We start from the raw sequence: 13,088 nt of genomic DNA, 5'->3' as shown, positions 1-13,088 counted from the left end.
GCGTCTCCTGTGGAAGAGCAAAGTCCAACGTGAAAGAATTCAGGTTCCATCTCGTGTTCAGCTCGTGTAGGTGTTGCAGGTTAAGAATGGCTCATCAATAAAGGGCACATTCTTTTAACGTGTGGGCATCCAGCACAACTACCAGCAAAAAAGAAATTCAAAAAAGCTGAAACAAAAGATGAAATGCATGAATGGAATTACTGTTTTCCGGGCAAATTGTGACCACGTGGTGCAAAATGCCAAAAAGGTTCAATCACTGAATCAAACAAGACAATTAGGTTTCACGTCACATCCCCTTCCAGTCACATACACACTCAGCTCCTGTGCTTAAAGCCCACAATTTCCTCATCTTGTGCCATCTGTGCCACGGCAAAAAGAAAAATGGCACCATCTGTGAATCCTTGGCAACTGTGTACCGGTGGCTATCATACATCACGGTGGTAAAAAGATGTACAGTAGAGCTCAGGAGACAACAAGCCTCTCCATTCACACGCTGTTCATGAACATCCTTGATGTGCCACTTCATTCACCGCCGAGCCCAGAAACTAGAGCATGTCAGTGTCATCTCTGTGCAGCAGTGGCTCAAACCATTTCTGAGACGTTTTCTGCACGATGCATAATGCATTGTGCACTTTGCATCAAGTTTTTGCGGTGCATTGACTTCCATACATAAACAAGACTGAGAGCCTGCAGCCATTCTAGCAGCTCTGTCTGGCTGTGATACCATGCTAACAGTGATGGTGCCAACATGCTAATGATTTGCAGGTATAATGTTTTCCATGCTCACCATCTTAGTTCGGCGTGTATTATTACCTCAGCTGGCATTATTTCTGCATTTTTTTCATAAAACAATAGCACTGGGTCAGTCAGGAGCTATCAGGATTGATCCTCTGGGAGCCATGAACCTTTGTACAAACTTCCAAGGCAATCCATCCAACGGTCGCTCAGATGTTTCAGTCTGGACCGACTGACTGACCAGCAGACATTACTGTCATGGGAGCCATACCATGCATGGTTAAACATAATTTAAAGGAGATGAAAGGAGCCCCATTCATTTACAGATTGTTTGTACAGCCGCATTAATTTAATAGTTCTCATGGAGCAAAGAGGAAACTGAAACTGTGAATTAAGTCTGAAGTAGCAACATTTCGGTTTCTTCAGATACATTTCAGAGAGTACCCAAAAAAGTACAGAGGGTTGACACCCCACATTTCCACTCACTGACTGCAAGCTGTAAACTGATCATAGGATAATCTCATTATGCTCAACAGCATCTTGAAAGCAAAGCTGGCTGCTCTGCTTTGTAGACCTCAAAAGAAAAAAAAAAAGAAGCACTTGGTGTTGTTCAGCTTTCAGAAAGGGCAAATATAAAGATCAAGACCACGATTATATAATGTATAAATAAGCTGAGGTCTGCGGTTGGCTGGGTCTTGACATGGTGCGAGGTTAGACAGAGTGGAGGAGCTCAGTGAAAAAACGAAAGTAAATACAGCAAAGCACAGCAGACAGAACCCAGGAACAGCGCTGGCATCCATGCCAGACGGCATAAGACAGACGGTTTTTCTTCAGGAGAAGTCTCCACTGAACTCCACCAGAGTTCAAAGCCTCAAACACAACCTCGCGCCCTTGCATAACCACAGCATTTGATCTGTGGTGACATGCAGCGAAAAGGCAGCTGTATGTGCTTTCAGTTGAGTAGAGCTAACTGTCACTAATAATCAATATTTCTGATCTGTTTTCGAGGAGGATCATTTCTGTTGCCCGTGATTAGATGTGAAACGCTCTGCGGTTCACACGCTGATGACGGCCCGCCTGTAGTTTCCGTGCAAAAAGTCACGCCGCATTCAAGGCAGCTTGATTCGTGTGACTGCTCTCAGGCCGCATACACGCTCAGATGCAGTACACTAACACCTATTAATATCTCTGATATCTCACCAGCTCTGGCATGTTTTAATGCACATCCACCCACAGCGTCAGATGGTCAGGAGTTGCTTCACTTCCTTCCTCCTGCAGCTCTCTGGCTTTATCTTCCACTATTAGTTTTCCTGCATCTTACTGCATTCTCTCAGGAAGCGGCGCTGAGGCCGACTGTCACGGTTAACTTTCCGTGAGGACTTCCCTCCTGTTTCAATGAGAGAAGACATCGTGCCTGCACTTTCCAAGAATGCCGCAAAATTCAACGTTAACATTCGCCACTGTCGCTTCCAATATGAGACGGACGGCGACTGAAAACGACCACACGCGTGCACAAAGACACACGCGCTGTCTCGGCTCGTCATGCTCTCCCTGTTCTGCTCTCAGGCGCAGAGATAACTCCACCAGGCCACCCCGGGCTGCAGCAGCAGGAGGAGGTGGAGGAACAGGAGAATGAAATGGTGTGGACGTGAAGACAGCGCGCTCCCTCCGGCAGGCCAAACCTAACAGATTGAGTGTCTGAGTAAATAAAGCGAGGGCGATGAGGACTTGGTGTTGGTCTTACCTGTTAGCACCCTTTTCTGCTCTTTTTAATTAAGTTGCATAATGAGAGAACCCCAAAGGAACAGAGTGAGCTCCTTCTCTGGTGTTTCCTTCCCATTAGTGGGATTACTTGGGGAAAACCACACTTAAACGTATAAGATGTACCATTTCTGCATTGAAATGTTGTATATTTTGTTGCGCTGTCAACTCAAATGTTTCCAGCAATGTTCAAATGTTTGTTTCGGTCGTCTGTCACCGGCGACACGGGAAACACCAGATGAGAGAGCGAGGAAGTGTGAACATCTCTGCATCAGATGGTGGTTAACAATAAAACAGTTCCCATGATTTTGAGCTCCTTCTTGACATCAAACGAGTCGTCTGTTGTTGTTTTGATTGAGGCAAATGGTAGATATGGTGCGTTTGAGTCTGTAATACGGCAGGAAACCAGAAGCATGAGCGTTTCACACCGTGGGAGTGGGAAAAGTGGGAGAATGAGAGCAGCACAAAGTCATTCTCGACTCTTCTGAGCAGACCTGAATGTTGAAATTGTTCCCAAACCCACCTCACATGAAGCAACGCCGAAACAATGGACTGTCGGACCGCCACACACATTGCTTTCAAGTGGGAATGTTAAAGCATGGAAATGCAACTTTTAATTTCGGTGAACTGTTTTGATGATTGCAAACTGTTTCATCATCCTTCGTCACGCAGTACTCTTCTGAGTGTACTGTTACATGCCCTTCCTGTCTCACTGCGCGCTAAGAAATGTGACTGTGAGGAGGCGCTGTGTGTTTTACAGGCAGCAAAAAGCAGGTCAGAGCAAAGCCAGGTGGAGCAGCTCCACAGATATGCTGTCCTATTCATCCATCAGAGCCCTGTTCCTCCAGCCCAGATGAAGCGGGGAAACATCCAGTCTGAAAAAGACGAATATTACTCATCCTCACTTGTGTCCTTGAAAAGACAACAGCTATCCTGGGAGAGGCGTCCTGCGAAATAGCATGTGGTATCACCTCCTCATCAAGCGACGTCCTGGCTGGGCTATTTCGCCCAGAGGTTTTCTTCTCTGTCATGAGGACCACACATGCAGAAAAATGCCGGCGCCCTGCCTCCGCTTTGATGTTGTCACTGTTGCGCACGTCCCGCAAAGGATCATCAAGATAAGGCATCGCCCAAAACACACCCTGGTGGTGTCCAATCAAATCAATAGCTCCTGTTTGAAAGAACGGCCTTTGTCTGGGGCCCAGTTTGACACATGGGTAACTGAGGTTCCAGCTCAAGTCATTATCCTTTAAGGGAATAAAGGAAGAGGAAGGATTAAGAGGCAACTTTGGACAGCGCCACCCCCACGAAACACGAGATGGACGGCCACACGGACAGCAGGAACTCTGCTGGTCTGCGTCGCCTCCACGATTTGTAAAGAGGGGAATGTCAAACACACCAAATCCTTCTCAATAGCTGTTAGTCTAGCCTAGTGTTTGCTAGTTAGCATTAGCGCTTTCAAACTGTAGAGATAGGTAAATAAAAGGTCCACTGAAATAACGTTCAGCCGCTGCCACCCCCCAACCTCCACGCCCATGAGACATTCACAGCCCCAGTAATGTAATGTTTACTTCAACACATTGGAACTCCAGCTCCCATGATGCTTCAGGGGCTGCTGCTATGGATTCAGTTACACTGTGGGCTGCACCTTTGGCCCTGTTTTTTATGCTCTATGTGTTTAGCTTTTGGCACATTGCCACCATTGAAAGCACACCAAATTAGCCTTTAGCTGTTCGTTCTAGCAATGCACCCGTGGATGCACAGAAAACTAAGAAAATGTACAAATGCAATGAGTGTTGTGTTTCTTTTTTTTAAATTTGACAGCAGGGACAAAACACAAAAAATAAGTGGATCATAGGTGTTCATGCCTCAGAGGAATGTGATTTTTAACACAAATCGGTGCAGTGCCTCTGTGAGTGTGTGTTAGAGCCTCTGCCGCGGTCCCAGCTGGTGACACACAGGCCAAACCAAAGGGCCAAACTACAATAACTAACTTCCCCTTGTTTTTCGGACAGCAGTGTGCACCTGTCTCTTCCCCCTAACACAGCATCTTTATCTCACATCTCTCCCTCTGCTCCCATGCCCCCCCGGGGAGGCGCACCTCACAGTCTGAAGACCGCTGCTCTGTGCCATGCATGCACATCCAAAAACCAAGCTTCAGAAACTGAGATACGGACCCTCCGTATCACGTCTCAGACAGAATCTCAGATTGTGACTGATCTATTTGATTCTTCCTTCCTCGTCTTTTCTCCGCTCTGATCTGACAGCGATTCGGCTTCAAGTGATAACACATTTTGGAGCGGTGAAAGAATTTACTAGGCCTATTAAATAACCTTGAAAGAACAAGCGAAACAGACACATGAAATATACATAAATCACAGCTGCTCTTTGTCTAAATTCACTCCGCTGAGATGCTAATTGTACTTGTTCTAGGAATGCATTTGGGGCTCTTGAGCTCAGCGTTTCTCTGTGGGTGAGTGACCTTTATAAAACTGTTGATGCTTTTGCTCCCTGTCTGATGCTTAGCTGTGCATTCAAATACAAAGAGGCCTATTTGAGATGTTTGTATTTGGCGGATTGCTGCTTTGAGAGAACCAGCCAAGAGAGCAAGCGATGATTCAGCAGCCCCAGACGTCTGTAATCACCACTTCACATCTTCTGCAGCCTCCATTTCAACGCAGTGCAGATCTGTTTTCCAAAAATATCTAAGCGTTCGGTGCGCGGTGCTGCTGCAGGAGGGATGGGAATTACTTATGCACTTTAAAATCCTTAAAAGAGACATCCATTTTACCATAACTTCCTGGATCTCTATCCATACTGTCTGCCCATTACTTAAAATGATATTTTTGGAGGGAGCTCTTAATCTACGTAAAGCTTGTGATATGAGCAGCGAGGCGTGGATGTGCTCTTGTTCCAATCCTCATCGTCATCATCTCAGATGATCCCGCCAAATGTAATCAGCGTTTTTAGCTCGGGCTTGTTGTCGTGAGGCGTCCCCGGTCCTCAAGGGGATCAGCCAAATCTCACATTAGCTAAACAATAGCCAGGAGCAGAGGCAGCCCGACAGCGGGATCCATCAGAGGGCAGAAATTTAAGACGCCGCTCGCGTCTGACAGATCCCCTGCAGCTACGACTCTATCCAGGTGTCAGACGGGTTTTAAGTAAACTTTGAAATGTCACGAGGAAAGACTGTGAAGGACCTGTTTCTTTCAGCAGAAGGCTTTCTGATAAGATAACAGACTGTAGCTAAAGACAGAAGCCTTTCGAAAATGAATTACTGTTGTTTGTGACTGTCAGCTGGCACTACTGACATACAACAACTCATATATAAGATAATTCTTTTATTGATCTCCCAGAGGAGAAATTCAGCTGTTACAGCCGCACAGGGGCTGAGAAGTACAGCTAAAGAATAAATGACTAAATGTGTATAAAATAAGAATAAAAACTGAATAACTGATAGAATAAAACAGAAACTATACAAGAATCAGAATAAATTATATCAAATAACATGAAATCACTGATAAATGTGTTCTTTACTGACCAAATAGTTTCCAATTCAAGTGAGTTTAAACACTTTGTGGAGCCAGAAAATGAGATCATGATTCATGAGGGGCCACGTTGTGGGATGCAGGCGCTGGGATCCACTTCTAAAGGTCAGCACACACAAATGTATGCAGCTCCATTCCCACACTATATTCAAGTGAGGAATTCTTCTCACTGGGTCTGTTAATACCTGTGGAATCAATGCCTTGATGCCAGAATACACCATCAGAAGTCATTGTGGACCTCCAAGGAGACAGATATCTTCAGTTAGATTGTGTACTCTGTCAAAGTGCAGGAATCCTCCAGAAAAAAAAGTCTAGGATCATTCAGATGAAACGACATTCTCGACCGGCTGACCGTCCCTGATATCAATCTCGTGCACCCCCTGTGGGATGATTGCTCCATAAAAAAAGGACTATCCACCCATCAACCTTGGGCAGTTACGAAAGGCACTGATGTCTGCGATGGGACACTACAAGCCCTCTGCCGAGTCGCCGGCACGATGCGTGCAGCTGTTATCAGGCCAGAGGTGGTCGAACACAACTGCTTTTTCTATTTAAATGGTCAGTGAGTGGAGGAGGAGGATCTGGAGATTGGAAGGAGCTTTTCTGCGCCCTGTGTCTTTGTGGAATGACATCTCGTCTCCTATTTTTGACCAAGAAATGTTCAGGCATTTAAAAGCCAAACACGCAATTTTCCAATTTCCTCTTTAAAATACGATTACAAATTTAGTTTGACCTCCGGGCCGCACGTCATGGCGTTTAACCGTCGGCACTGCAGCATGAGCACATGTGCAAACAGCCGCAAAGCAGGACGTGCGACGTGAAGTAAGGCAAATTTGCTCAAACGCCTCATGCTGCAGCTTTTGTGCTGGTTAATCCAAAAGGAAAACTTGACTAATCTACAAGAGAAATGTCTGATATAAGATCATTTACATGTTCTTGGAGACGCAGAGGTTGTTGCTAGCGAGTGACGCGCAGGTTTACCCTCGGCATCGTGAAGTCAGTGTTCCTGCAGCCAACTCCTGCTAAAGCATAAGCCGTGTCTGGAGTCTGTGTCAGGAGGAAAATAATCCAGTGGAAGTGTGTACTTCCCAGTCTGAGTTCCTCCAGGAGCTGCCGGTCTTATGGGGATCTGCGGCAAATCCTGGAGGAGACTTTAGAGTTGTCTTTCTTTTCGTGGTTGCAAGCTGGGTTGAAAGTGAAACTTTTGAGGTTCTGGGGAAAATAAAACCGATTCTTGAAAAGCGGATTGAAGTCTGGGAATGCGGGACTTTGAGTCTTTGACCGTCACCACACCAATAACTGCTTTGCTTGCTTGATTTAACACACCTGCTGAAAACCGAACTGAGCTGCGGTCTCTTTGTTTTGTAGTGATGTATATTTCATTGCTGCTGTTGTTTCTGGATGGTCTGACAAGCCTATTATATTTTTATTTCAGAATTTTTTGTTTCACTTCCTTTAAAAACATCAAAAAAGTTCTAGAACGATCATTTCTTTCCTCTGTGGAGTTATCTGGCGAAAATCCAGTGGTGAAATGTCAGTTTTTTCCAACACCAGGCTACTTGAACATAAATGAGTAAAGAGCCCTTGAGAGCGCTGAAGAAAAATCTGTCATTTTTCAGACCTCTTCAAAATCAAAAGCATCACCTCCCCCTGCACCACGTTCTCTTCTTCACTCTCAGTTGACAGAAACGAAAGACTGCATCGTATATGTATGTATGTTAGTCCCTTATTACACGTCTCTGTACAGTGTTGAGCTGATGAGAGGCACACTGGCTCATATTGGCTCAAGCCTCTCATATGAGGCCATGAATGAGGATGAATTGATATCCTGACAGTCACCGAGGCAGCGTGCCAAGGTGCACGGGAGAGAGGACCTTATGCAAGACAGGCTGATAACCGAGTGATCTTTATTGATCTTTATCCCCAGTGGACATTAACTGTGTTACATCACTGATGTCTTTTTCTTTTCTTTTTTTTTGGATTACTCTTAATCCAAGCATGCACCGCTTTTTTCACATCTGAAAATAAATGTTTGACCTTTATTCTGCTGCTAAGGTTAAGGACTCTACAAAAGGAAAGGGGGGGGGGGGCAGTGAATAAAGAAGAAAGGAGATATGTGGGAGGACTCTGCTCAGATGCAGCAGCATCATCCCTAAATTCTTGCTAAAATCCGGCTTGCGCCTTCCGGAGCTGTGCTGGTTGTCAGTTCCCTCCACCCTGCAGCCAGGCTGGGGTCGGCCTTGCAGCTGTCCACAGTCCAGCATTACATAACAAGGCTGCATCACAAACCCCCCTCAAGCCACTTTGCAGCCTCTCCACCATGACTCTGTCACCCCGCTGAAGAAATGACACGAGGACAAAGTTGGATGCCCGCTTAAGGGGCCGACACACAAGCGCCTCTCTTCTAAGATTTGCTTGTTGAGGGCCGAGTTAATGAGGTAACGCTGCGCTGTAATTGCTCATTTGCTTCCCTATTCCCATGGACCTGTAGCCCCTTCACCTTTAAAAGCTCCACTCAAGACACACACAGCAAATTGCTGCTTAAGTGTGGGTGGGTGTGATGAAGCTATACATGAACCACGTCTACAGAATGGCTGACCCACTTTGCCACCAGGCTCTGCTAGCACAGCGTGTACCATTTCGTGAGTATAATGTGCGATGCGTCTGTCTGGAGGTGCTCGGAGAAATGAAACCCTCCTCGGACTCCGAACGCGAGAGAGTATCAAGTGATAGAAGGCATATTTAAGGTGACAGGAGCGTTCCACCTCTGTGCTTTGAATATCTTTAAGTTAAACACTCAAACTTGCTCTACAAGGTCGTCACATGATCAGCATGAGGCGGCAGCGACGCTTGCTAGCAGGATGCAGGTCTACTTGAAACCGCCTCTGAGAAGGAGAGGGCTTAGTGGATGTGTCTGGAAAAACTGGAGTCTATTAAAATTCCAACAAAAAGCAGCAGTTTTATTCTTGTTTAATATCTGCAGAAGCCTTTTCTACAGTGTGACGCTTTCTGAAGAGCAGCTGAACACAAAAGAAGGGAATTTCACGAGTTATGCACCATTTATCAGAGCACAGCTTCCCTCCATCAGTACCGACATCAGTCCTTCATATAACAGTGCTTTCCCATTAATTCACCAAGGACGTGTGCGCACATGGCCGTCCAACAGAAGAAGAGCCTGAAGAAGAAACGTCAGTGCACTTCTGAGAAAGAGTATGATGAATCACTGAAACTCGGTGTGGTTTCATGAGTTCTCCACCAGCATTTCATGTCATTTAAGGCAGTCGTATGCCTACAGCACGCTGGATTTTCTAAAATATCCCATCCAGATCGCTTTCTTCCAGCCACTGGGGCGGAAGCAACACTTTGACACAAGCCTCAGCTCATATATTTGGAGCTGTCCCCGGTTATTTCAGGAGAATCGTACTTCTTCACAGCACGCTAGCAAAGCACAGCAGGATCGCTTTCTCACATCATGTGAACGCGGTATTCAGAGAATCGGCCCTTGAAGATTTGCTATCAGTCATATTGAGACAGCACAATCCCCTCCAGCTTTCCTGTCATGTTTCACTCGTGAGCTTCTCGGAGGTGGTCGGATTGTTGTGGAGGGAGAGGAGGGATTTGGGGGCTTTGGAGCCACATGATATTTGAAGATTTTCCTCTTTTAACAAACAAATGTTTTCTGTAGTGAATACCAAGAGAAAGCCTCGGGGTGGAAACAGCAAATAATGTACCTTTATTTGGATTCCTCTGAGCTGACAACATTCAACCAGCGGCAGTGTTTGTTTTCATGCATGAACATACATGTTGTTTGTGGGAGGGTGCACTGGGTCTGCCCACATCCACAGGGAATCTAATAATGGGGGTAACAATGAATTAACCAGTGTTTTGTGTCAGTTGCTAAGCAAACAAGGTCTGATATGACAGAACGCAACTCTCCAGTGTGTCCCACCTACGCAATACTTCAATCTCCACGAAGGACCCCGTGAGGGAGTCTGTCAGGCTAACAGCTCCCTGTGATGTATGATCAAGGCATTCTTGTGCACAACACGGGGCGACATTATAAAGGGTCTGTGTGTGGAAGACCAGTCAATTAACCTCCAGTAATGGGAGCACTAATTAGGGCCGGGCAACCATTAAAAATATTAAAATCACTGTATCCATTACTGGAAGCGGCCCTGCACAGATAGATGGCCTGCCCCTGGCCCATAAATCAGCTTTATATTGGTCAAAAGTTTCAAAGCATGCCAAATTCTGTGCACCATCTGTTTCACCAAGGCCTGCTCTTTCTTCAGCATCATCAAGCGTTAACACATTTAACCTCGCAGCTCCCACAGCAAACATCTAAAACAGCAGATATCATACAAACTCTCACAGAAACGCACTACAGCTCTCTGCTGTCGCTTCACTGGTGTGTTCCTGGACTGGACTGCAGCAGAAACAGCTGATTCAGATAACTGTAAATTCCCAGGCTCCTTTTGTTTGATCTGATGCAGCCTGCATGTCTGAAAAGTTTAGGACCGAAGGCAGAATATTTGTTTTTCAAGACATCATCGTCTAATTAACCTCACGCGAAAGTGTCAGCTGACTTCATCAGTGAGAATGACGCACAGCATGCAGGGACATCCACACGTGAAAGACCCAAATACAGATGTTCTGCGGAGCCTCAGTGAAGATTTTCGCATGTCATTCTTAGTCACGGTTTTATCTTTCTGCTGTTGCCGTAAGTGAGGACTGATTTACGCATTCTGACGCTGTGCTAAACTTCTAGAGTTCGCAGCTTATTTTTCATTTTTCTGGGGAACCCACTGGAGCTCTCCGGACCCCTGGAAGTGTCACGTTTGCACGGGCTTTCCTTGCTTTGTTAGGCTACAATCTGTCACAGCCACTTGGCAAATTCCCCTTGTGTCACCTTGAGAATGGTTGACAAGGAGAATTAAGTGTTTCAATCAACTAACCTTCATGATGCCGCAAGGTGTGTTTCCAGTTCCCTGACTCCTCTCGGCGGAATTATCACGGCTGCCACTCCCGATCCTTGGACTGCTGTGCTCCCTGTACCGTCCATTGGTGTAAACTCCCTCGGCCCCGTAGCCCTGGGCAGCGGCTGACACCTCCAAATACGCGCGGGTGCCGGTCGGAGGCAGCGCGGCCGCGTCGCCGGGGACTCCCGCCGCGTTGGTCGCGCCCTGGGCCGGCGGGGAGCCGATTGCCAGATCCAAAAAATGTCCCGACACAGCATCTGAAGCGTGTACCCCTGCCATGATCCGCCGGTGTTACAGCAAAGCTCTGCCCTCCACAGTGTGGAAACAGCCCATTTTCTCAAAGCACGGTGGACTTGTTGACGTCCAGGGTGGCTCTTCTTCTTCACCGGATCACCGCTGCCGGTCCATCACCGGAGCGCAGGGGAGCGTCTGAAGCCGGGCAGCGGACGGTCCGTCCCGGTGAAATAATGAGCAGACGGCGTCCTCCGCACGCAACCTTCTCCGATTAGCTTTGAGAAGACGTGTGTTCAAAAGACCTGGAAATGCTGACTTGTGCGGAGGCTTTGCCGTTTGTGCTCACAGCCTCCACTTTCGTCTCCTCGTCCTCAAAAATCTGTCTCGCAAACCACGTCCGCTCGTGTGGACTCTCCGCCGTGCGCACCGCCTCGCGTCCTGTGCACTTTTGCTCTGCTTGCAGACGGGAGCGCTTCCCCCTCTCACACGCGTCCGCGGGACAAATTCAAGACCGCGAGAGCGCAATCGCAATGAGCTCAAACCCGCACGCACACGCGTGCGCGTACAATTATATCCAACGTGTCCCGCGCGCAATCACAGTTTGATCCTTCGGCGTGCGCGCGCACTGTGGCTCTATCACTTAAAGCAGACAGACTGCACTGACAGTTTGCGAGCTCAAGATGAAACATTTGGACATTTCATAAACGCACGAGGCTCGAGAAGTTTTCTGACCGAAAATATCAACATAATATTTGCTGTGAAGTTCTCACAGAGCTCGTGACTCTCTCACAAACTCACGCTCTGGTATCCAGCAGGCTGCAGGCTCTCCATAAGAGGGAGCTAAAGAGCATCACTAGTTAAAAATAAGTTAAAATACTATTTTAAGAAGTCCGCAATGCACAGAAGTGTATAAAAATCAGATTTCATGAATATAAAATGTAACGTTAAAATGTGTCCATGTCTTATCTGGGAGCATTTTCTGAGATGTGCTCATGTAGGAGCTTTCTCGTATTAGTCTTGTATCAGCAACAGCAGTTTAGACCTGCAGCCTCCTAAAGACTACAGGCTGCTGCTTGGTAACGAGAACAGCAGCTTTTTAAACATGTTTAAATGTATTTTTATTCATTTATTTATGATTTCACTCCTCTCCATAGTCATGAGGAGACAGTGATACATGGAGGACAGCTCACTGCCGGCTGAACTTGACAGTGTCTGGTTAGTAAATCGCTTTAACTTTGTAGGTTTACACTGTAAAATGTACAACCTTAAGCAGCATCAACCCTACAAAAAGAAAAATGAGTTGCAAGATTCACTGCCTTCAAGTGGCTCATGTGTCAAAATGGCAACAGCTTTTATTTTCCTAGCCTCTAGGTGGCGCTAGTTGGACCAGAACACGCAGGTCCATAACTGCAGGTCTGGAGCTGCTGGTGCTGCAGCTCTGCAGCTGGATGAGTCAGTAGATTAGATTCAGCCAAGCACTTAGAGTCCATGTTTGTCCTGCTGACAAGAAACTCTGCAAACCTCCATTTGTTTGTTGTCCCTCAAGCACATGAGTGTCCCAGCTGTGAGTGTCCTCTCCCCCTCGCCCCTCCTTCTTGTCCTCTCTTTCACTCTGTGTGTTGGACCGTCGGCCGTCATGGGACCTCTTTCTCTCCCCTGGCTGTCGGTGCCTCATTGATGTTTTAGATCTGAATCCTCATCCTCCAGGAGGTTCGGCCTCTCCTCTCGTCCCTGGCGCTCTCTCCCTTGTGTACATGCTGTCCTTGTCTCGCTCTCCCTCTGTTTGTGTGTGTGTGTGTGTGTGTGTGTGTGTGTGTGTGTGTGTGTGTGT

General features: G+C 46.8%; 1 protein-coding gene across 1 annotated transcript in view; it reads right to left on the bottom strand.

Annotated features, from left to right (window-relative positions):
- Positions 1–13,088, bottom strand: part of stat5a (signal transducer and activator of transcription 5a) — an 86,141-nt gene that overhangs the window by 52,260 nt on the left and 20,793 nt on the right. Inside the window, 4 exon segments of the mRNA XM_070981512.1 lie at positions 11,000–11,304; positions 11,307–11,419; positions 11,560–11,638; positions 11,641–11,806. Of these exon segments, the coding sequence (XP_070837613.1) occupies positions 11,000–11,304; positions 11,307–11,419; positions 11,560–11,638; positions 11,641–11,806 (663 nt within the window).

The sequence above is a fragment of the Chaetodon trifascialis genome, chromosome 15 (genome assembly GCF_039877785.1).
Source record: "Chaetodon trifascialis isolate fChaTrf1 chromosome 15, fChaTrf1.hap1, whole genome shotgun sequence".
Taxonomy (NCBI): domain Eukaryota; kingdom Metazoa; phylum Chordata; class Actinopteri; order Chaetodontiformes; family Chaetodontidae; genus Chaetodon; species Chaetodon trifascialis.
This window is presented reverse-complemented; position numbering and strand designations above follow the sequence as displayed.